At 34.8% G+C, this 25580-nt stretch overlaps 1 protein-coding gene across 7 annotated transcripts in view; it reads left to right on the top strand.

Annotated features, from left to right (window-relative positions):
* The window catches only part of MICU1 (mitochondrial calcium uptake 1), a 196073-nt gene that overhangs the window by 117837 nt on the left and 52656 nt on the right, over positions 1-25580 (top strand). For all 7 annotated transcript variants that reach the window (XM_011355210.2, XM_023527889.1, XM_011355208.2 and 4 more), the window contains one exon: positions 3213-3410. In XM_011355210.2, the coding sequence (XP_011353512.1) occupies positions 3213-3410 (198 nt within the window). The remainder of the gene's footprint in view (positions 1-3212; positions 3411-25580) is intronic.

The following is a 25580-nucleotide window of genomic DNA, read 5'->3' as shown; positions in this document are numbered from 1 at the left end:
CAAGCCAGAAAAACTGAAGGCACCAATCCTTCTGATGCAAACTGGGGACTACCTTCAGACCGAAAGCTTTGTAAAGTGGGAAACTCACCCAATGCTATTTCCTTCTTCTCTGTCTCAACTTCTCTCCAATATCCGCCCATAATCATGCTCTAGTGCCTTCAGTTTAGTTGTTTGGTATTTTTGTCTATAATGTGTTGTCATCTCAGGGAGGATGGGCCTGAAAGGAGCTACTTAGCCATTACTAAAAGCGGATTAAGGACTGTTTAGTATTAAATATTAAGAGAGGCCTGCAAAGCAGGAAGGAGAGAGATAAAAATGGGAGAGAGGGAGAAAGAAGGGATAAAAATATAAAAAGAAAAAATGCGGTTTTGAAATAGCCTCAGAAATTACTTAGGATACCCCTTGGGAGCAAAATTGCCATGACTTCCTTACTCTTGTTATAGACACTAAACTCTAGATTTGAATTTAGGGCACATGGGTCTGATTTTTGGCATTGTTGCTGGCATGCTGAATGACTTGGGGCGGTCACATCACCATTCTATTCACTTGTCATAGAAGGCAATGCTAATTTTGTCTGATGTGATCCTTTGATAACTGGCCTTGTTAACCTGATATAACTTATAACTTATAATATTGATAATAGGGAAGTTTGATGTAAAAACTCTTTAGAAGAAAATCAAAAAGTAATTATAAGGCAGCTCATGAGTGAATGGCTCTCAGAAGTTTCTCTACTTCATCTTTATACATTTTACTTTCTTGGGAAATACAATAATTTATTAAGTTATAAGTATACTAGACTTTCAAACATTCAGACTTTGCTCTGATTTCTCAGGTAAACAGGTATCTGTCAAGCTTATAAAAAAGTTAAAACAACCAGTATGAGGACATCTCACATTTCATCATCATGTATCTTCAAAGTTAATGTTGCATGAGCAAACTAATAGTTAATACTACTCTTTCATTCATCTTTTTCCAAAATTAGTTTGATCATGCATAAGCACAAATTACTAAAAAGCATTTATCAACTGTAAAATGAGTTTTCTCTTTCTATCACATAGACTTTTTTTTAAACCATTTCATAGTGAATCATAAAACAGCACTAACCTAGCAAAGGATACTAACTGTTAGGGCTACATTCACCCAAGCCATGAGAGAAATTTTTTTAATGTAAAAGTATGAAAAGTAATAGCTATCAATGTGAAACAGAAGAAAAGGAATGAGATTTTATTCCAGAAATCATGTTTTATATTTCTCATGATTCTGTCCACAACATGTAGCATGTAGTAAGCATTTACATGACTAGTTGAATTTGATATATTTTGATTCTCATGTGATACCCTTAACGAGCTGTCTAAATATAAATATTTTAAGAAAATATATCCCAACTGACAAATTCTAAGAGAACAGTCTCTCTCCCCCCTCCCAAAATCTAGTGAGATATACTTTTTAAAAAAGTTTTTAATGAAAGAACACTTAAAGCTAGCAATAGTTAACACATAAGTGTGACAATATTTGGACTCTTCTGTTATTAATAATTAATGAAAATGCTATAGCATTAGTTAATTTTCTCTAAAAACACTTTTTTCCCCAGTCACTTACACACACACACTCAGCAATAAACTTTTGAAGCAAACATATACAGTTTTTACAATAGGAAGGATATAAGCTGTAATCTTTATAGCCACAGGCAAAATTTAAATCATGGCAGGTCCTGACATCCAGGCTAAATACTGGTTCACTGCTATTGGAAAGTTCTTCAATTCTCACACTTAGATAAAATGAATTGTGTATTGCCTTCAAATAGAAGAAGCATTTTTATAATTAGCCTGTATTTCAACTTAAAGTCTAAAAAACTTCAACTTAAATAATTTTAAAATTAATTGTATACCTGTCTTTCAAGTCTCCATGTGCCTGAAAAACAAATGTCAACCAATCTTATTTACACGATAAAACATGAACCCAGAAAAAAGTCATAATCAAAAACATTTATGGTATTAACCTAGAGTTATGAGGAGACTTAGAAATAATGTACTCTGTGAACTTTTCCAGTGAGAAAAGTAAGGCTTAAGGAGGTTCAATGACTTGCATAAATTCTGCTTTCACTGCATAGCAGCAGAATCAAACTCCATGTCTCCTGACTCCCTGTCTCGTTTCTTTCCATTATATTATTCCACCCTTTATAGAGCCAGAGACTTTTAAATTGTCTTAAATAAATCTTTTTAATGGTTATAGATAATAGATAAAAAAAAGACATTTAACCATGGTAAATTTGTTGTTAAAAAATGTTAAGTTTCTAAGTGTTATACTTTTCTAATTTGGCAATTTAAACATCACCCACAGGGCTATATTTTTGTATTGTTTACTTATATAAAGTAGTTTTATTATTTATCCTTACATATCCCAATTTTAATTATTGAGAATAGCTGGAGGGTTGTTTTATTTTGGTTTTTTTTGTATTGGGGTGGTTTCTTTTGGTTTTTTTTTTTAGCTTGTAAAGAGGTGAAAAAGACCGCAATAACTAGTGAAAAAAAATTATAGCAATTAGAGACTTACCTCAAGAAGTTCTCTATATATTTAGACCACAATTGCTAGTCCCAAAAGTTATCCTTTCTCAGAAATCTCATTTAAAACTTCTCAAAAATTAAACTCATTCCCTATGTTTTCTTTGAGAATTATTTCATACCTACTTTGTATTTCATGTATCATTCTAATAAATAAGTTCTCTCTCTTAGATGTTAAGTATTTACGTATATCTGTGCTACCCCTTGTCACAATCGGAGAGTCAGTAGTGACGTGTGAAATTTTTCAATCTCCCGAGATATGGAAGGTATTGCTGTGAGGCTGATGATTATTTTAGTTTTGTGAGAGAGGTATTGAGCCTCTAAACAAATGCATATTCTTTTCTGAAGAAAATATTTTTAAGAGTGTCCCAATTTTAAAGGTATCAGGCATTTTTATTAGAATCCTGGTTCTGCTACTAGCTAGCTGTTTGACCTTGAGCAAGGTATTTAACTCTACATGCCTCAAGTTCTTTATCTGTAAAATGAGGATAATCATAGGACTTAACCTCCTAGGATTATTGTCAGCATTAAAAGAAAGAATTGTAGTATAGTGTAGGCAAAAAATAAATAGTCAGTAGTCAATTATTCTTATTTTTCTCTCTTTTTCCACTTTGTAATGTTTTTCTGGGTGGGGGTTTGCTTCTCTGTTAGGTTCAGAGCATCATTCGCTCCCAAACCAGTATGGGTATGCGTCACAGAGATCGTCCTACTACCGGTAACACTCTCAAGTCTGGCTTGTGTTCAGCCCTCACAACCTACTTTTTTGGAGCTGATCTCAAGGGGAAGCTGACGATCAAAAACTTCCTCGAATTTCAGCGTAAACTTCAGCACGATGTTCTGAAGCTAGAGGTAGGTAGAAGTTCTTTGAATTTCAGAAGATCAGGACACTGTCCATCACATATGCACACAGAGCCACTGTATTGGGAAGGCATGCATTATAGGCCTTCTTTCAGTCTGCCTCCAACTGTGAGAACTGATTGCTTTGAAACCTTATCAGTGATCTACAGTCTGACAGCAGGTAGGAAATAACATGTTCTATGAAAATGTCTTGGTGTAAGGTAGTTCTGGGCCTGAAAGCGAAAATGTTTAAACTGAAAATCTTAGTTGTCTTGGGATACTCAGTCTGAGGAAAAAGAAATGCAGGAGTCAGAGCAGTTCTCAACCTGAGCATGTATCCCCAGTTTTTATGTATATTGCATAGAAGGCACCAGGTGGTGGAGATGAGGGGAGATCCCACTTAACTCAATTGAGACAGTTTGAAAAATCACAACTGAATTCCCAATATTAATAAGAACACTGTCATGTGTCAACTATAATTTAAAAAAAAAAATTATCCTTGCTCTATAAGAGAAGCAAAAGTACAAATAATACTGAAAATCAGATCAGACTTCGAAATGTGCTTTCATACTTGTTTTTGGAAATGGTATAACTGACGGTCAAAGAATTTACCTCAAAAAAAAGCAAAGCAATGGATCTCTACAGTTCAGCCTCCTTGAGGAGGCTCTTGTAGCCCCTATAATATGCGATATACATATATAAAATAATGAGATATATATAAAATACAGATTTTTACACGTACATGAGAGCTCCCATAGGAAAATGGAAAACTCAAAGAAATGGCTAGGCATAAGTGTTTATATACTGGGTTGAACAAAGAGGGGCAACTTACCTTTGTGAAGTTTGCATACTTATCACCAGAGAAGGGGAATGAAATTCAAGAGAAATCTGTATCTTCTTTTAGTCTTCCCATTTATTTTAGTTACTTTTCCACAATTGCTTCTGTTTCTTTCCTGCTGATAGAGGGAGGGCATCTTTCACATAAGAGTTTTATTTCCTGCTTTCAGGAGTCTGACAATTTTTGTGTAAGAGTTGGTGTGTATTGAGTTCTGGAAATATGCCTTGGCCCCTAGTATGCATACCTGGAGTGGTCTTCTTTGGAAATGTTATAACATAACCTGGGAATGTAAATTATTTAACTATTAATTATATAATTACGATATAACACAGAGTATAGATCCATAAGATATAGTTAGAGAATAAAGCACAAGCTAGAATGGTACTTTTAACAAACTTTAAACAACAATACAGGATCATCCAGAGCATGGAGCAGGTTCCAAGTCCACAATCTAGCCTTAACACCCATTCCTGGACACACAAGTGGGAGTATAAAGAGAGAGAGCATGGGACTTTTGTCTTTCATCCTGAGATGCTATCAAGCTGAAAGCCCACTAACAGTAAATTGCCAATGAGGTAGAATATTATAAAGCAAATTAGGGATTTTATACATGTGTACCTATACATAGCTTATACCCAAATGCAGAAGAAAGGAGATCTAATAGACAGTTGTATCTAAGCTACATATTGTAGAAAGTCCTCTTGAATTTGACTTTGACTTAGGATCATCTGTAGGCTTTGGGCCAAGAGATACCAAGACTATTCTGTTTGCTAGTCAGCAATTCCTCATGTAAGGAGACCAACAGACTCTTTTGTGAAAGAACACAGCCTAACATGGAATAAATATTCTATAAATGTTTATTAATCCAATTTCATTCTTTTCCATATAATAGTATAAGTCCAGTGAATAAGTGACTCCTTATCAATAACGCTCATTTTTAAAGCTTTATGAATCAGTATGGTGTCTTCCCACCTAGATTTGTAATTCTTTGAGAAGGTATAAATAGCAGAAAGAGCATATGCTTTGGTGTTTCATAATAAAACCTTGGTTAAAACTTTGTTTCTACCACTTACTGGCTGTGTAACGTTTAATTTATTCTCCCAGAGCCTAGCTTCTCATTTGTAAAACAGGGCGATGTTTAAGTGAGATGTTGTTTCTTATGGGCTGAATTGTGTTCCTCCAGAATTCTTAGGTTGAAGCTCTAATCCCCAGTACCTCAGAATGTAACTGTACTTGGTGATAGGGCCTTTAAAGAGGTGGTTAAGTTAAAATAAGGCCTTTAGGGTGGGTGCTAATCCAGTCTTACTGCTATCCTTATAAGAAGGAGAGATTTGGACACACAAAAAGACACCAGGAGTACACATGCACTGAGGGACAACCATATGAGCAGACAGCAAGAGGGCAGCCAACTGCAAGTCAAGGAGACATGCCTCGAAGGAAACCAATTCTACCTATACCTTGATCTTGGACTCCCAGTCTCCAGAACTGTGAAAAAATTAATTTCTGTTGTTTAAGTTACTCATTTGGTGGTATTTTGTTATAGCAGCCCTAGCACACTAAGACAGTGGTATATGCTTAACACAACCTGGCATGTACTGTGCCTTTAATAAGTATTCTTTTACATACTCTTGTATACCTTCTACCACTTAGTAGGGCAGTTGGCATATAGTAGGCAGTTGAATGACTGAGAGACCTTCCATTTTGAAATCATTTTTTAATAAAACATCTGGAAAATGGAGCAATTTTTGTTTTTACGAAACACTTTTAATTTTACTTTTCAAAGTTTGAGTAATATCTCCTCTTGTTAAGTATGAAAAACAATGTCATCATCATAGCCAAGAGGAAAATGGAAATGTTTTATAGTAACTTTCATATGGTTCTTCTAATTCCATTATTCTATCTCTTACTAGTTTTATTTCTTATTTACCTTAAAATTTCCGATCAAAGAGATTTATTGTTCCATTTAGTTTTCTGTCTTTTTTCTCACCATGGCTTTGAGAGTGAAGAAAACACTATTTATCTGTCAAATTTAATTTTCAGAGGGATCAGGAAAGAGGGAAAAATCCATGAACATTAATCTAGTGCCTGCTATGAGCCAGGCAATTTATGTGTATTACATGCTTTTTTTGTTTGTTTTAATTCTTGCTAACCTTATTGGTTTTAGTGATATTATACCTGTGTCACAGATGTAGAAACTGAAAGATAAAAGTCACAGAGCTTTTAAATGCTAGAGCCAGAATTCCAACTCAGTATTTCAGAATGTATTATTTTCTATTCTTTATCTGATTGTTATTACTTTTAGTCTGAGATGAGGTTTCTATGTATGACTTATTTGGAGCTCTAAAGAAAAACAAAATGTTCTGAATTTTAGGAACAGAAAAAGACCAAACTTCTTGAAAATCTGTAGTCTACCTTTTTCAGCACCAACTTTTTCTCATTTCTTTGCCCCTCAAGTTGAATGTTATGATTAAGAAGAAATATACTGTTTTTTAGGTGCTACCTAAATTAGTCATTTCTTTTCATAAGAATCATTAGCTTGTTATATGTTTTTTAAATGTTTTAATGCTCTTAATTCTGGTCAGATTTGTTTTATTCTACCCTTATTTCTCTATTTGGGAGCTCAAGAAATGTAGGTTTGAAGGAATGACTTAAGAATACACAATCGGTTTTTAAAACTACCTTTTGAAGTTATTAAAAATTTCATCTGAGGCTACCAAGAACTATTGAGTCGAGTTCCTTGGAGACAGGTGCCAAGTCTAATTCCAGTTAACATATTCATTGATTTCTTGAGGACTACCACAAGTAAGATGTCAGTCAAAAATGAAAGGTAATAGAAAATTCTTTGAAAGATTATGATTAATTTTAATTTGGGGAGAGAGGAGGAAAATGACATAAAAATGTCATGTCAAAGAAAAGCGAAAACTAATTTATACAAGAAAGAAGACGTCAACTCTAGAATATACAACAAGGAAACTGAAATAGTATCATCTAACAGAATTCCAGTCTATAGTATTGTCTTTTAGTAAGTTTTGGGGTTCATATATTTATTACATAAGTAATCAGATTATCACGCTTTAAAAAGGCATGACTATCAATTAGGCGAATTAGGCATAGTTCGAAAGATAACAATGACTCTTTTATTTTCAGTCTTTAAGAAAAAATATTAAAATTAACGAGATTCGTCAGGAAGAAAGGTAAAAGGGAGACATAAAAAAACTATACTAATTATTCTCTTCTGTCAATAAGAGGAGAGCAAAAAATAAGAGGGTTAATTTGAGTTTAATATTAAGGAACTTAAAAAAATTATAACCATAACCACATAATTAGAAGTACCTATGGAAATTCTAGAATCACCTTTCCTTTTACATCATTAAGGTGACATCTTTGTACTCATCTCTTTAAAAGTGCTAAAGTAGAATTAAATCTTGTCCTCATGCAGAGGACCATATTAAGGACCATATTAAGCTCTTTTCCTGGCCAAAAAATCATGGGAAAGGAGACCAAAAGACAAAAACTTTCAATCAAACACTTTCTGGAACTAGAACAGTCTTGACAACATGGATTTATTTTTATTTTAATAGCCAGTTTTGGTTTTTTGTTTTTTTTTCTGGGAAACTGACTCTTATTACTTAAACTCGAAGGTGAGATTTGACTGACATTTGATTTAATTAAAGTTAAAAGTGAAATTTAAATATGTTCAATAGGATTTCCTTTTGTTTTATTCTCCCACCTTTGCCTCTACAAAGCAGAATGTGGACAGTGATAAATCTATAGTTTTTTATTCCATCCTTAGGTGTTTTCAGCTTGAATTTTCCAAAAATTATTAAAAAGTTTATTAAAGAATACTTATCTCTGTCACGTATTTATAACTTTAAAGATCCATGTATATGTTTAAGGGTTTTTTTTTTAAAAAAATCTTTTAAAATAACAATCCTCACTATAGAAAAATTATAACTTTAATATATGGTTACAATAATAAAATTCTTTTATGAGTTCATTTTTTTTCCATAAAACTTAAAGCATTTAGTCAACATAAACTGTTTTATCCTTGTAAAACTTTGACAAGGAAAGGCCATAGCAAGCATTATTTTCCCAAATGTAAAAAAAAGGAAAAAAAAGGAATCTGTTACTTTCACCATATAAAATATTTTTATTTCTTGCTTCTTTCTAGTTCTTTCTTTTGATCCCTTTATTTATTTCTTAAATCCAGATATTTGTTTATCCTATAAAAATTAACAGATTGGATCAGTAACATGATCCATCCAACCTATTAATCTTTCTTTGCCTGGGACATAAAGGGATATTTTGGGAAATAATCATTTTAAAAATAGAAATGGGATTGCAAATTGGTACAGCCACTGTGGAAAACAGTCCAGAGGTTCTCCCAAAAATTAAAAATGGAACTAACTTTTAACTTAGCAATTGTACTTCCGGGTATTTATTCAAAGAAAATCAAAACACTAATTAGTAAAGCTCTTATGTACTCCTTTGTTCACGACGGTGCTATTCACAGTAGCCAAGATATGGAAGCAACCTAAATGCCCATCAATAGATGATTGGATAAAGAAGTTATGGTTCATATATACAATGGAATATTGCTCAGCCATAAAAAAAAAAATTAAATCCTACTATTTGCAATGACGTAGATGGACCTAGAGGTTATTATGCTGAGTGAAATACAGAAAGATAAATACCATATGATTTCACTTATGTGTGAAATCTAAAGAACAAAAGAAACAAATTAAATGAAAATAGACTCACAGATACAAAAGATAGTCTGGTGACTGCCAGAAGGGAGGATCGGATTGGTGGGGGGGCTGGGAGAAAAGAAGTACAAATTAGTAGTTAACAGTTATCACAGAGATGTAAAGTACAGCATAGGAATATAGTCAATAGTATTGTAATGGGTGTGTGTAGACCCCAGGTGGGCGATAGAGTAATCGGGATCATTTCATAAAATATATAAATGTAACCAATGTACTACATACCTAAAACTAATTTTTAAAAAGACAAATATTAATTTTTCCTCACCCTATCATTCAAATAGTCTTATCAACTATTCTTTAGTAAAACCCAGGTGCTTTTTAACTTATGAATGAGCTGTGTACCAGTATATCTAAAGTTCAGAGGTTAATTATTTAGAATTCAGAATACAGTGATAATTTTTGTAGTCGGACATACAACACAATATTTAACAATATAGTTGAATGCAATGTAGTAAAATGAAAAGTAAAAGAAAATGATTGCATATTTTCTAGTTCAGTGTTTATACATACTCTTCTAGCCACAGCAGTCTGTAGGTATAGACCTCTAGTAGTATCCAGTGTTTTAACAAATGTTTGAGTACATGTGACATAATAAAATACTTACCAACATTTTTTGAGAGTTTCGCATGAGCCAGGCATTATTCCAAGTGCTTTATATACATTATTACATTTAATCTTCACAATGCTAGAGGTTGGTATTATAATTATTCACTTTTAACAAATGAGAAAACTAAGGCACAAAGAGGTTAAGTAACTTTGCCATGGTCTCACACATAATAAAGGAGGAGTTGACCTTTGATTTTAGACAGGCTGCCTCTAGATTATGCTATTAACTATTAATTTACACTAGTTTTCCAGGAGTTGTGCTAAACACTAAAGATACCAAAGATGAACAAAACTGTCCCTGCTTCTAAGAAGCTTATAAAAGTGAGATGAGTGAACCAGAAATTCTTGTAGTGTTATAAGTACATCACTGGAGATATCATATGATGCAGTGAGGGTATAAGAGGAGACATGTAAATCATTCTGTGAAGCAGAGGGCAAGAGACTGCTCAGGAAAGTTTTCCCAGAGGTGGCAATATTTGAGTCAGCTCTAACTTTGATATTCATTCTATCTAAAGAATGAGGTAGTTAATTTTCATTTACTCTTTGTTCTGGTTGTAGGATAGATAAGAAGAGGCAAGGGAGCATTGAGTAGCACTGGGACTGGAGCCAGGAGAGGATGACAGAGAAAATGACCTTTCTTATCAAGTGAATCCCAAACCACGTTTAAGTTAATGTGTTGCCTAGGTGTCATCATGTCTGTAAAGGGACACTGTGCCCTCAAGTTCGAGACTGCAGAGACCATTAAGAAACAGATGAAAAGCAGGGGGAAGGATAAGAGAAGAGAAACATCTCCAGATTACTGAATTCTAACTATGCCTTTAGGCAGATCAAATTTGGCCTCTAAATCGGACTTAGAATAAAGGTTGATCTAAATGATGTCTAAGGTATCTAAGTAGATCTTTTCATTTTTATCCTCTTATAGCCACCGTTAGCTGCAGATGCCTTTCAGAATTATGGTCCTTGGAATTTATGGACATTTTTAAACAAAGAATGGGGCTTTAAAAGAATGACAACTGTGCTAATAAGTGGAAAGAAGCTTATTTGTCTTTTTTTTTTTTCCTTTTAACTAATTTGGCTTCAACTAACTCTAGCAGACCTAATTTTATTTTTCCTCAGGAAAAAAAGGAGACTTTAAAAATAGCTTTAGCCTCTAGCCTGCCATACAGCCTTAGGAGTCTAAGGAGTCTGGACAGTGTATTAGGAACCAGAGCCAGCTTTGCACTAATTTGTGAATTAATAATGTATTACAGCCTGTTGAATTCAGACTCTGGTTAGATGCTACTTTAAGAGTCATGTATTCTATCAAGTTATTATCCTGAATTCAGTTAACAGTGTATTAATGATTTTTTGTCAAACCTCTTTCATTTCTTGTTTTTCTTGTTATAATAGAATGCCTTTTCTCCCTTCCACCCACGTTCTCCTTATTTGTTTTGTATCAATCTATCACAACATTAGCATGAATATTTTTTTCTTATTACAGCTACTTGGACTAATGAAATATAAACTACTTCAGTGAAATTTTTTAGCATTAAAATAAGCCTTTTCAAATAAAGGGATGCCAAAAATATTTTTGGGATGCCCCTTTATTAGTCTTCCCTTGAGATCTGATAGCCTATCCAGCTAGCAGAAAAATAAAAGCCAAAAATGTTTTACTAAGTTTTATAGTCATTTTTTGGCTAATAAATTTGAATAATTAAATCTTTAGGTATGTACCAAGTACTTTGTTAGGCACCGGATATATGAAAGCAAGTAAACCCCGGTTCCTGAATTTAAATAGTAACAATCAGACTGGGAAGCTATACAGTTATTACTGTACAGGAAGAAAAGTACAATCATGGAGGTGTCCACGGATTAGATACACAATAAATATTTGTCAAAAGAATAGTCAGGATACAATACTGTTATTTGGATTTTTTAAAAATTGATCTGAATTTGAATTTGACCTTTTCAACTTTGGGAGCGTTAATTTCTTTACATGTACTATTAAGATAATATCTACCTCACAGAGTTGTAAGGAGGACTTCCCGAGATAATAAATTACCCAGCACAATGCCTGGCACCCATGATGGACTCTAGGAAGGTTCATCCATTTATTCATTCATTCATGGTCATCCATTTGTGATTTTGGTGCTCAGCATTGGGCTGTTCCACAGAGCACCCTCCCAGAGACTACTGGTGTCTCCTGCACTTCTTTCTTTCTTTTTTTAATATTTTTTTATTTTTCAGTTATAGTTATCAAACAATATTATATTAGTTGCAGATGTACAACATAGTGATTAGATAGCTATATAACTTACAAGTGATCACCTCAATAAATCTAGTGCCCTTCTGGCACCATACATAGTTATTACAATATTATTGGCTATATTCCTTATGCTATACTTTAGGATTCCATGACTATTTTCTAACTACCAATTTGTAGTTCTTAATCCCCTACCCGCTTTTTCACTAACTCCTGCAATGCCCCTCCCAACTGGAAACCTTTAGAATGTTCTCTGTATCTATGAGTTTGTTTCTGTTTTTGTTTATTTTGTTCTTTTGATTCCACATGTATGTGCAACCATGTGACATTTGTCTTCCTCTATCTGACTGACTCCACCCAGCACAATATGCTCTAGATCCATCATGAAATACATTTTTCCATCCCCTTACTTTTCATCTCTGTGTGTCTTTTAATCTGAAGTGAATCTCTTGTAGGCAGTCTATGTAGGGGTCTTGTTTTCTTATCCATTCACCTACCTTATCTTTTGATTGGAGCATTTAATTCTTTTTTCATTTGAAGTACTTGTTGATAGATATGTAGTTATTGCCATTCTTTATTCAGATTTTTGGTACATAGTTTTTTCTTCTTAAAGAAGTCCCTCCAACATTTCCTATAATACTGGCTTGGTGGGAATGAACTCCTTTAGCTTTTACTTGTCTGAGAAGCTCTTTATCTGTCCTTCGATTCTAAATGATAGCTTTGCTGAGCGGAGTAATCTTGGTGTTAGGTCTCAGGTTTTCATCACTTAGAATATTTTGTTCCAAGCCCTTCTGGCCTGCAAAGTTTCTGTTGAGAAATCGCTGACAGTCTTATAGGGGCTCCCTTGTATGTACCTAATTGCTTTTCTGTTGCTGCTTTTAAGATTCTCTCTATATTTAACCCTTGGCATTTTAATTATGTGTCTTGTTGTGGGCTTCTTTGGGTTCATCTTGTTTGGGACTCTCTGAGCTTCCTGGGGTTGTACATCCCATTTCCTTCACCAGGTTAGGGAAGTTTTCCATCATTTCTTCAAATAGGCTTTCAATTTCTTACTCTCTCTCTTCTCCTTTGGTACCCCTATGATGCAAATGTTGTTACGCTTGATGTTGTACCAGAAGTTCCTTAAACTATCTTCATTTTTTTTATTCTTTTTTTTATTGTTGTTCTGATTGGGTATCCTCTGCTACCCCATCCTCTATGTTGCTTATTTGATCCTCCACTTCAGCCACTCTGTTGATTCTCTCTAAGATACTCTTCATCTCAGCTATTGTATTCTTCATTTCTGACTGGTTCCCTATTATGCTCTCTGACTCCATTTTTATGTTTTCTGTCTCCTTGTTAAAGTTCTTACTGTGTTCATCTACTCTTCCCCTAAATTCCTTGAGCATCCTGATAACCAGTGTTTGAACTCTGCATGTGGTAGATTGCTTGTCTCCATTTTGTTTAGTTCTATGTCTGGAGCTTTGTTCCTTTATTTCATGTGGGACATGCTTCTTTGTCTCCCCATTTTGGCTGCCTCTCTGTGTCTGTTTCTATGTATTAGGTAGGGCTCCTAAGTCTCCCGGTCTCAGTAGTATGGCTTTATGTAGAAGGTGTGCTGTGGGACCCAGTGGCACTGTCCTGGGAGGGGTCCAGCTGCAGGCCAAGTTAAGCCACATCTGTGCATCTCCAGGGCCACCTGGCAAGAGTCACCGAAGCAATCCACAGATGGCTGCCACCTGTACTGAGCTTATATGTGCCTCGATGACCAAGCCAGAAACCGAGGCCGACTGCCACTAATGTGGGGCTTGGGGCTGCTCAGCAAGAGGTACAGGGCACACTAAGGCCAGATGCTGCTGCTTTGGGTTTTGTGATCCTTTGAGAGATTTTAGGAAAGTCTGCAGCAAGAGCCAGGACAGGCTATTTACATGGAATAAACCACTGGAAGCAGCTTGGGCAAATGCGTAAGTTGGGAGAGGCGGAGTCTCAGAATCCTCTGGGTGGAGTGACCTATATTATCTAGATTGAAGGCAACTCAGGGCAGCACCTGAGTCCACAGGCTGGGAACAGGGAGGGCTCAACAAAGGAACAAAATATGGAAGCAACCTAAATGTCCATCAACAGATGATTGGCTAAAGAAATTATGGTTCATATATACAATGGAATATTACTCAACCATTAAAAAAAAGTGAAATCCTATCATTTGCAATGACATGGATGGACCTAGAGATTATTATGCTAAGTGAAATACGTCAGAGAATGATAGATACCATATGATTTCACTTATATGCGGTATCTAAGGAACAAAAAGAACAAACTAATCAAAAACAGACTCACAAATATAGTGGACAATTTGATGTTGGACAGTGGGGAGGGGGTTTGGGAGGCTGGGAGAATGGGATGAAGGGTTAAAGAAGTACAAATTAGTAATCGATAGTTAGGCACAGGGAGAATGGAAGACGGAATGTAGTTAGCATTAATATGATGGCTAAGTGGAGGGCCAGGGGAGGGAGGGAGCAATTGCGGGGGATCGTGTTATGAACATTATAGATGTCTAACTAATGTACTGTATACTCGAAACTAATTTAAATAAATAAACTTATTTAAATGAAAAAAAAAAGGAACAATGGATACAGCCAACACTTCTGTTCATGAGAAAGTCACCCCTCTAGCCTTTGCTCTGAAGCTTGACAACTCAGTGCCTCTCCATATGTCCCTGGCACCCCTCAAGCAGCTGCCCCAGTGCTGGAGCTCAGAACAAGTGAGTTTGTCAGCACATAAGTCCAAGCGTGGGCCGTGTAAGCGGAACATCTGCAACTTCCTCAGCCCTCTGCCTCACTCAGCCACAACCTCCACGGATTTTCACAGCCAGATGTTGTGGGGACTGCTCTTCTTGATGCTGGAACCCTGGGCTGGGGAGCCCAGTGTGGGGCCGGGACCCCTCACTCCTCAGGTGGGGGAGGAGGTTCTGCAGCCAAGATAGCTTTCCTGATTCTCGATCACTATGCCTGGTTGTGGGACCAGGTCATTTCACATCTCCCCTCTTCCCCCTGATTTGAAGTGACCTGTTATTTTTGTCCCTAGTTGTCAGGCTTCTGTTCAGCCAGACCTCATGCGACTCTGCATGCTGTTTGTTCTGTAGTTTCTTTATACTTTTGATGTGGTTGCTAGCGGAGGTGTGCACAGCCTCTACATCCTACGCCTTCTTAAATGGTCTCCCTCAATTCTGTACTTCTTTCATTGTTAGAAGTGAGGGAACAGTCAGTGACCTGTGTTTTCTGACATCTCTGTCCAGTGGCCCACTTTGATTTTTTTTGCTGCTTTGTAGCCTTTAATGTTTGAAAAGATTCCAGAATATTCCTAACTTCATTGTCATTATGTCTATTAGCTTTTTAATCCCAAATCAGTGATTTCTAGTATATCCAACTATAAAAATAAGTGAGGTATATTGAATTAATTGTGCTGGAAGATATTGCTTAGTGAGATGTTTGCTAATATTTTTCAAAGTTTTGTGTAGGTACATTTATGGAGCATGATGCCAGAAATTAAGGAACTGAAGTAGTTTCCTTGAATATAGGATTGGCCACTTTCTCTTTATTGGGCAACATATACAAAACCATTAATACAAGTTTATTGCTGTCATCATTGCTTAGAATATTAATATTATTTTCCTTTCAATATAGAAATAGTTTTCATGGATTTTCTATGCTATTAAGGTTGGCAGGCACAAACTGAGAAATTCTGGAAGCATCTTATTTGCTGTAGTGGAATTACCTTACCCATGTGGTGGTTTTTTTTATTGTGGTGGTAATTTTTTTTTTTCTATCACTCTCTAACTAAATGACATTTGAGGTAAATCATTATTAATAGGGTCAATTTAACCATTGCTCTTGTCCAAGTTAATGTGTCTTATGCTGTGACTACAGCCCTGATGTCATTATTGCTACCACTGCTAGTACAGATTTCTGCTCAGGCTCTAGTGGTTCTTCAAAGTAGTAGGATAGTTTCTAACCCCTTCCCTCCAAAATTGAAGTATTACAACTCTGTATTCATTAGCTATTATTGCATAAGAAATTACCCGGAAACTTAGCAACTTAAAACAACAAACATGTATTATATCACACAGTTACTAAGGGACAAGAATCCAGGAGCAGCTTAGCTGGGCAGTTCTGGCTGTATCTCATGAGCTGTAGTCATGATGTTAGCTGGAACTGCAGTCTTCTAACATCCTTACTAAGCTGGAAGATCCTCTTCCAAGCTCACTCACATGGCTGTGGGCAGGAAGCTCTAGTTCATCACTCTGTGGACCTCTTCACAGGACTCTCATGACATGGCAGCTGACTTCCTGCTCAAATGATCCAAGAGAGAAAGCGTAACCAAGGTGGGAGCCATCCACACTGTCTTTTATAACCTAATCTCAGACGTGACATACCATCACTTCTGCCATATTCTTCTGGTCACACAAACTGAGCTTGGCCCATTGCAGGAGGAGACTACACAAGCATAAATATTAGGAGATTGAGAGCACTGGGTGCCATCTCCATACAGGCTACCACATGCATACACTCACCACCTTCACCAGAATATAAGAGTGACCTTTGGAGGGCTGTGTGTCAAGAACAGTCCCAGTGACTTACTGTCTCCACTAATGCTGTCTCTTGGACCTAGCCCATCTCTCCCTTTCCCAGAAATTGACTCACTGTAGAGGACATTCCAGCAATCTGTCTTTCTGCCCTGTGGTGATTTTATTTCAGATGCCTCATTGCCTTTCTCTACCACCTAGCACTGCTTAGAGTCACCACAGGCCTCCCCCACATGTTTTATTAGCTTCGAATCTAGTGACTAGTGAGTTGCAGCTTTTCTCTTCCTTCCCAGAAGATACTTGCTTCCTAATAGTATGCAAGCACTGTATGTCAAAAGTTTCTCTCTGCTTGACATCCAGCTGCATGTCCTTGTGATCCAAACGATGCAAATGGCTTGCTATATTCTTATCCCAGTCCTTCCTTCTCCAGAGAAATGTGCCCTACTATGCAGCTTTTGAACTGGTGAAGAGGCCTCTAAATCTCTAGGATTCAGTTTACTGTTTTCAAGGGGTGGAGATTAGTCCCTTTTATGCTTTACATCATGATTTGTTTTTCCCATTAGTGGCAAAAGTACTGAACATTTTAAACAAATGTCATTTACAGGCAAAACAATATGGCATATTTTCATTTCCATGCTTGTAACTCGTTCCCTCAATTTAAGGGACATGTCTGTTAAGGTCACTTTGAAATTCAGTATCCATTATGAGAGTATTTTGTAGGTTTTTTCCTGATATTTTGTAATCAACTTGGGAAATTCCCACTGTGATACAATGACAGTGTGATAAAAACCTAACAGATTACTTTTTTGCTCAAGATTTTGAGGATTTTACTCTCGAGATACATAGAATATGATACATGTAAAAATGCTTGGATAATGTATCACTTAGTGATACCTTCTGGGTATTTGAGAATCTTGATTTCTTTGGTCTGACGAACTTTGAACTTTTAAGCAGAAAGTAGCTACTGTTTGGTTATCATCATAAATAGTTTTCAATTATCTACTTAGGTGTAAACTCTTATCTTAGCCATCTCTGATATTAATTAAAGAAATAGGAACAAATTCTGCTGTCCATTATGAATTCCCCTATCAGCTTAAATTAAACTAGACTTTTCAGAGAATTCCTAACATTTCTTAAGTAAATGTGTATCATGTTAAAAATGATGGACTCTTGTTTTTATATTTGCACTTAAAGTAATGCGGGATTTTTCTAATGTTCTGGAAATTGTATTGGTTGGCTTACTGATTTTGTTATAGTCTGGCTTCAGAGAGCCCATGAGGGCTTTCTCTCTTCTCCACCAGCAAAAGTTAATTAAAACTCTCCTGGTATAATATCTCCACAGCTTTTCTTAAAGGATATTGTGGTAGAATTAGAACTGTGGATTTGAATTAAGTTTTATAGTTTACTTTTAATATATATCATTATGCTCTCAGGGTTATGAAAGCAGTGGGAACAATCTTATTGGTTTTCCTCACTTGTGAGTATGAATAACCTCAAATGTGATGTTAATGTGGTTTTGCATTCAATTTCTGCCAAAGAAAAATAATAAATTGTGGAGTTGGTTAATCTGTGAGTGTACTAAGTCCATTTATTTGAACATGCAATCATTAGCTTACCAAAGCTAATCAGATTTTATAAATACTTTGTCAACTGTGCCCAGGAGCCTCCTCTGCCTAGTGATCATAATTAATTTCAAACTGGCATAATGAGTCATATAGCCTTCCAGTCCCTTCTAAACCTGCTTTATAGAGGTCATCCAAAAAGACTCACCTTCCCACTCAGGTTTTTCAGTAGTTACCACATCCATCTGCCAGAGGGCTCAAAAGAGAAAGTTATGTGATTTTAGTAAATGAATGCTGTAGGCTATAATTAGTGTATGTCAAATCCGTGTTGCTAGATAACTTTAAATATTTAAAATACCTGGCTCTGTCTTAAAAACTGAGTGGCTACTGCATAATTGAAAAATATCTTCTATGTCTCTTAAGTTTGCTTTAAAAAACAAAATGAAAAACCGACACTTAAGACAAACAATCTTAATTAGCTTGGTGACTTTAAAAAAACAAACAAAAAAAACACTGCTAAGGGATTTAACACATAACCTCACTCGACATCTAATCGGCAAGCTGGGACAGCTGAACTTATTGTTAACCTAGAATACAATAGAAATAGCACATTTTCTTTCTGTCTTATTTTTCATCATTGTCACCATAAAAGAACTTAATGACTTTCCTCTATTTTCCTGTTCTCAATGGGAAAACTTGTTTTCTTTTCCTTTTTTAATGAAAGAAGAATTATACTGATGTGGTCTTGCCCATTAGATAACTTTGCCTTTCACCTGCCTGTATTTGGACTAATCATTTCTTCCCACTGTCTACATTAAAGCTTCAGTGAACTGTGTATTTCTAAACTTTAGTCTCCTAGTCTTTCCTACATTTATCTTGTTCTTGTCAGCTTAACCTGAATTCTAATTTCTGTATATTATATTTCACTCTCTAGCTTGCCATTTTCTGTTCTAAAAAACAGGCAGTTTCCAACATAATTTTTACTATATTGAAAAAAATTAACCAGTTCCATAATATCTAATTAACATGAGCTCTTTGCTTGTGCAATGGCTCTCTGACTGGTCAGAAATAAAATGGGTAATAAGGCTAAGCCAATCAAAAAGGGGTCAATCATTTCAAGAGAGATAAACAGATTTGAGATCTGGAGACCAATGAATAGAATGTGATACTAATTTTACAGATAGTGCTCTCAAAGTATGTTTTTTAGTGTTTTCTAAATAAAGTAGAAATTTGAGAATATGCAACTTAATATTTAGGTCAGATCATTTGGGTAAAACTAGATATAACCTTAACTGTTCTATTGTTCTAGTATAACAGACCTATGTTTCTCTCAGTTAACCTATCTAGCTTTTGTGGGGCACAGAGAGTTGTCATGATAGAGTCCTTGAGCACAGCTTTTTTTCTAACTGAGCCACAATTGACTTTTTCATATCTTGTATCTGTGACATTGTTCACATAGAAAACATCAAGCAATAACTATGTTTAATGATGCTATCTTCTCTCCTGAGTACAAACTAGCAATGTTACTTATAATTACCTAACTACATTTTCTTTTTTTCATGTTTATTAGGAATATACTTACATGATCTTAAGGTCAGCCTCTAGAAATGGGCTTGTTAAATCATTCATTTATAGAAACAATATTATGCAATTTTATCATGGCTGCAAACATGTCAGGAATACACATCCATGTCAAGAGATTTTAAAACCCTCCAGACTGTTGCAGATCTTGCCTTGTCCCATTAATCCTTCAAATCTCCATTTCCTCTTATATAAATGGAGGCAATAGCTATTACACCTATGTCAAAGATAGTTATAAGATTCAAATAAAAAAAATGAATAGGAAGTATTTTATACATCATCCCTTAGCTCATTTGTTCGTGTCCAATATGGAGTACCTGCAGGGCTTATAATTTTTTCTTACAGCTCATATTTCCATAAATTTTTGCCTAAATCCAGTTATACAGGAATAGTTTATAATTCAACTTTCCATGCCCCAAGCATAGTTCCACTCTTGCTTCTTTTCCTTCTCTTCTTATGCAAAATGTTCATGTGAAAAGTAGCAAAGAGAGAGTTAAGAGAATTACTTAGTTGTAGTATTTCTTTCTCAATTTTTTTTTTCTGTCTTTGCGGAGGACAGAAAGTTTGTTATTCTTTAACAGAGCTGAAGATAACAGAAGCAAGTGTGATCTCAAAACTATTATTATTTGTAGCTAATGTTTACTGTTAATAATAATACTATTATTAATAGCTACTAACATTAACTGAGGTCTTAGTATGTGCTAGGCATTGTACTATCATATTGCATTGAGTCTAAAACACAGCATTGGTAAGATACACCATTATTTTATGTACCACTAGAAAGAAAAAAATGCTGTGAAGTAAACCATGACAAAAATGCTTTCTTTACACTAAAAATACTTAGTTAATACCTGTTCAAATATTCTTTTAGGTTTAGGTTTTTATTGTATGTCATTCTTGTACATACATAAAGGGAAATTATAAGCAAAATAAATTGATCTAAAATTTCTTCTCATTCCGGGTCCAACTTGTCTCAATTTCTTTTCAACTCAGAACCATGAATGTCTGTGTGTTTCCACACGGTATTGTCCTTTGAGCTACCAAGAACATTGGTAATGCAACATTTCTTAAAAGAATACTCCACTGTTATCTAGGATTTTCTTCTAAGCCACTGACACCCATTCTGCAAGCTTTAGTGCGTTTGTACAGGCAGTGACAACAATATCACAGCTGCTGCCTAGCCAACAGCATTTGTAAGAAGCATAATGATTTCAGAGTATTAAAATATAAAAAATACAAATAAGTAAATACATCTTGGAAAAGATGAAGCTAATCATTTTACATGTATCATCTAACTTAACTTTCACAGTAATCTCAAGAGGAAAGTACAGTTATTATACCCATTTTACAGATGAGGGAATCAAGGCATGGAAATGTTAAACACTATATGATTTCACTTATATGCGGAATCTAAGGAATCAAGAGAACAAACTAATCAAAAACTCACAAATATAGTGGACAATTTGATGTCGGACAGAGGGGAGGGGTATTTCGGGGCCTGGGAGAATGGGGTGAAAGGCTAAAGAAGTACAAATTAGTAGCTGATGGATGGTCATGGGGATGGGGGAGCATGGCATAGAGAATGCAGTTAGCATTAATACGTTGGCTAGGTGGAGGGTCAGAGGAAGGAGGGAGCAATTGGGGAGATCATTTTATGAACTCTATACATGTCTAACCAATGTACTGTATACTCGAAACTAAATTTTAAAATTGCATATTAAAAAACCCCAAGTCATTGTGACTACAAATCCTATATTCTTGCCACTGTAATATACTGGCTTCATTTATATACCCCAAATAATCAAAATTTTTGATATATATGCAGGAAGAATATCCTATTCCTTAAAGAGAACATGAAGTGCTGCATAAAGTATTTTTCAGAGGCTAGAAATTTAGTGAGTAAAAACTAAACAAAAGTCTCTACAAATATCTTCAGCTGAATATAGATTCTATAACTCATAATTCTAATATAAATGAGTAGGTCTCTCTGTGTTTTGATCAAAATGTTCTCATTTTCCTAATGGGCTAAATATGACTATAATGTTTTTTGGACACCTACCCTGGCTTCAACTTTATGAAAATTTTTGATATAGTAGTTTTCTAATATCAAGTGACAGAAAAAGGGGAACTTTATTCATAAATTTTTGTGGTTTCACTTAAACACTGCCATTTTCACCTAACTTATTATTCCTGCATAGTTTCAGACTCTACAAATTAGCCTACAGAGTCTGGCATTGCCTATCTGACCTGCTTTTTCCTGTGTGCTTGTTGATTTACCTACCTGTTATTTTTTTTTTTTAATGTACAAAATCAAGTGTTTATTAGAAGTGGATGCAGAATCATACAGAGAATGTATTGTTTATATTTTGTCCCACACTTGTTTAAAATTTTTTAAATGTTGATTATAATAAGCAAAATATACACAGAGGAAAAAATGTGGTAAGGAAAAAATTTAAAAATTGGTCATTTTCACAACTTAATTTTTGGAATAAATCTTGCAATAGTATGTAAGAAATATAGAATGAAACAAAGTTATTGTGTTTTTTAGTTAAATATATTGAGGTAACATTGGTTAATAAAATTATGTAGGTTTCAAGTGTACAATTCTATAAGACATCACCTGTATATTGCATTGTGAGTTCACCACCCAAAGTCAGATCTCTTTCCATCACCATATTTTTGACCCTTTTTATCCTTTTCTACCTCCCCCTAACCCCTTTACCCTCTGGTAACCACTGAGCTATTATCTGTGTCTATGAGCTTTTGTTTGCCTTATTCATTTGTTGCTTTCAGCTTTATATTCCACATATGAGTGAAGTCATATGGTTCTCAGTTTTTTTCTATCTGACTTATTTTGCTTAGCATGATAATCTCAAGATCCATCCATCTTGTTGCAGGTGGCAATATTTCATCTTTTCTTATGACTGAGTGGTATTGCATTGTATTTATGTACCACATCTTCTTTATCCAGTCATCTATTGAAGGACTCTGGTTGTTTCCATGTCTTGACCACCATAAATAATGCTAAAGTGAACATAGGAGTGCATATACCTTATGGATAAATGTTTTCAAGTTTTTTGGGTAGACACTCAGAAGAGGAATTCCTAAGTCATATGGTAATTCTATTCTTAATTTTTTGAAGAACCTCCGTACTGTTTTCCATAGTGGCTGTATCTTACTTGTTTTATTATTTATTTTAATTTGTTATATGTGAGCTGAATATTATTGAGAAATTGTATGTATAACTGGACTCACGTAAAGGAGCAAATGGAGCTTTATAGCAGAGTTCACAACTAATCATGTCCATGAAATTCTAGGGGCAACCTCAGAATTCTTTTTCCCCTGGGAAAGAGGCACAGTTTCTTTTTAGGTATTCAAGAGCATAGGCTGCTTAAGATACACAAATGAAATGTGTCTTATGCTCCTACCAGATGATAAATATGGAATTGGTAAGTGAGACTCATAAATGAGGTAGAGATTTAATCAGTCAACCGTAAGTATTTATTAAGCACATGCTGTGTGGCCTAGCCCTGGGTATGACACAGTAAAAATAATACAAGGCAAGACATAGACTCCTCCTTCAAAAAGTGTACAGGCATACCTGGGAGGTACTGAGAGTTCAGTTTCAGACCACCACAGTGGAGTCCCACAATAAAGCAAGTCCTAATCTTTTTGCTGATCTTGTTTTCAATTTGGAAAAAACGCAACATCTGTGAAGTATAATAAAGCAAGGTGCAATAAAATGAGATATGCCTGTATAATGTTATGAGAAGGATAGGCACTCTGAAATAAAAAATAATATAATGTAAAGCATACTCTCCAATGAGGTCTAGATTTTACCTACTATAAGAGCTCAGAAGATTCAGGAAAGTTGAATGTGTTTTAGAATAATAAGTAGGGCCCATGAAGAGAAGTAAAAGTTCAAGGAAGTCCAGGATTTCTACAGATAGATAAAGGAGACAATGTCCCAGCCAGGGGAAAAAGAACCCAATGCTTAGCATAAAACAAGTCTTTTCTCTAGAACCACAAAGTATTCCAAGACCTGTCACAGTTGATGAACGGCTCCTTTGGAATACAGAATGTCTAAAATTGATTGGATTTCACTTGCTGTATGTAGCAAGGCCTTTAAGTTTATATTTTAGTGTTAGGAAAAAACATTAGGCACATGATCAGCACAGCTTAGGGGAGTTTATATTCCATATTTTAATGAAGTGATAGCTAATTTGCATTATGCTGGAGCCCACTAAAAATGTATACCCTCCTAGTCTCTATTAAGCAGGTTTTGATATTCTGATCATTAGCCAGTGATTTCTGTGTATTGACTTAGAAAGTTTTCTCTCATTATGGTAATGGGAGAAATTACCCATATTATCATATGGAAATGGTAACAGAAGAAATTTTTTCCTCTCTCCCCAAGATTGCTGTTAAAAAGTATTTGAGTTAGTTTTTAATTTTTTACTTTTTCTTTTTTAATCATGCAGATTTTAACTTATTCTATTGATATGGTATATTACATTAATTGATTTTCAGATATTAAACCACCCTGAGACTTTTATTTTTCTTTATGTAGCCCCTCACTATGATGAGGAAGCAATCAATTATGAATACACCAAGCCCAAAGTAAATTGTATATCTTAATTATCATTTTTTAACAGGTTTCACACTAGCTGCTACCTTCCACAATTTTCCACAGCTTTAGGAAAAATAAGCACATCAAACCTTGGATAGCGGTCATAAGATGTCAAGTCCTAAAACTGGAGCTTTTGTATTTTTTTCTAAAAGTCTTTCTGTTTCCAAAACTCTTTTGATCTTATATGAAAAGAAGAATGTCCTTGAACTCTGAATAATGTTGGGCCTCAAATTTCAAAGAAATATATAATGTAAGACAAAGGCAAAGATTTTTTCATGTTGCTGTAATTCAGAATAAAATGGTTATTGAAAGCAGAAGTTGGATATGATAATATCTAATGCTTTCTGAAAGAGATATCTTAAAGGAAAAAATAACTTGAGACTAACCCTACATAGCAATCCATGTGAAAACATTAACTTCAGAGATCAATTGGAATATTAAATAGCAGTTAATTTCACCAGAATTTAAGACTTGTTCGTATTGATCAAGGTCTTAGGGAAAAATGACCACACAAATTTTGTGTAATTTAAAATTGCTATGTGAGTTAATGTATGAAAAGCACTTAGAACAGGATCTGGCACTTAATAAGTGCTATATAATGTTTTGCTATTATGAATGATAGAGTATGGATTGATTATTCTTTAACAACCTATGGAATTTGTCCAAGTAAGTATAATAGCCCTTTTAGGCCTTCTTTGGAACTGAACTCTTTTTTCGCCCCTTGCTTTTCTTTACCATTCCTAAGTCTATTATATACCTTTAAACAAAAAGAAGTTAACTAGACCGAATTTACTTGAGAGTATTCTCTCAATAAAAGGAATATCTGGTTAAATTAGACTTAAGCAACCCCATTTTAGTTTAAATTCCCAAACATTCAGACTAGTTAAAAATTTAGCAGATTGCAGGACTTTTTAAAACAAACTTAGCTGATGATCTATTCTTTTGTTCTGAGGATTTAATCATTTTCATTGATTGGTACTAAGGAATATGTGTTAATATTTTAAGTAATATTTCCTCCTTTTAAAATGAAAAAAATTATAAGTCAGTATTTCATTAGCCTCTTCTCCAGCAAGGAAAGAGTTGCTAGATAAACCAGTGAAATAATTTGCAAAGAAAAAGATCTATGTATTTCACTACAATAAAGATTTAAAACTTCAATACCTGAAACAAACTTAAAATTAAAAGATGGGTGAACTGGAAACAAAAATAAATAAATGTGATGTGAAAAAAAAAGATGAGTAAACTGGGCAAAAAATACCAAGTACTAGTGAAGTTGCAAAGCAATAGGAAAATGTGAAGCAATACGTAACTGATAAAATTATTAGTGTGATTCTTTTAGAAAATATTTGGATATTACCTCAATAAGCCAGCAGTTCCACTTCTAAATATATGTCCT

Source organism: Pteropus vampyrus, unplaced genomic scaffold, assembly GCF_000151845.1.
Source record: "Pteropus vampyrus isolate Shadow unplaced genomic scaffold, Pvam_2.0 Scaffold20, whole genome shotgun sequence".
Lineage (NCBI taxonomy): Eukaryota > Metazoa > Chordata > Mammalia > Chiroptera > Pteropodidae > Pteropus > Pteropus vampyrus.
Note: the sequence above shows the minus strand (reverse complement) of the source record. Positions and strands in the feature narration are given on the sequence as shown.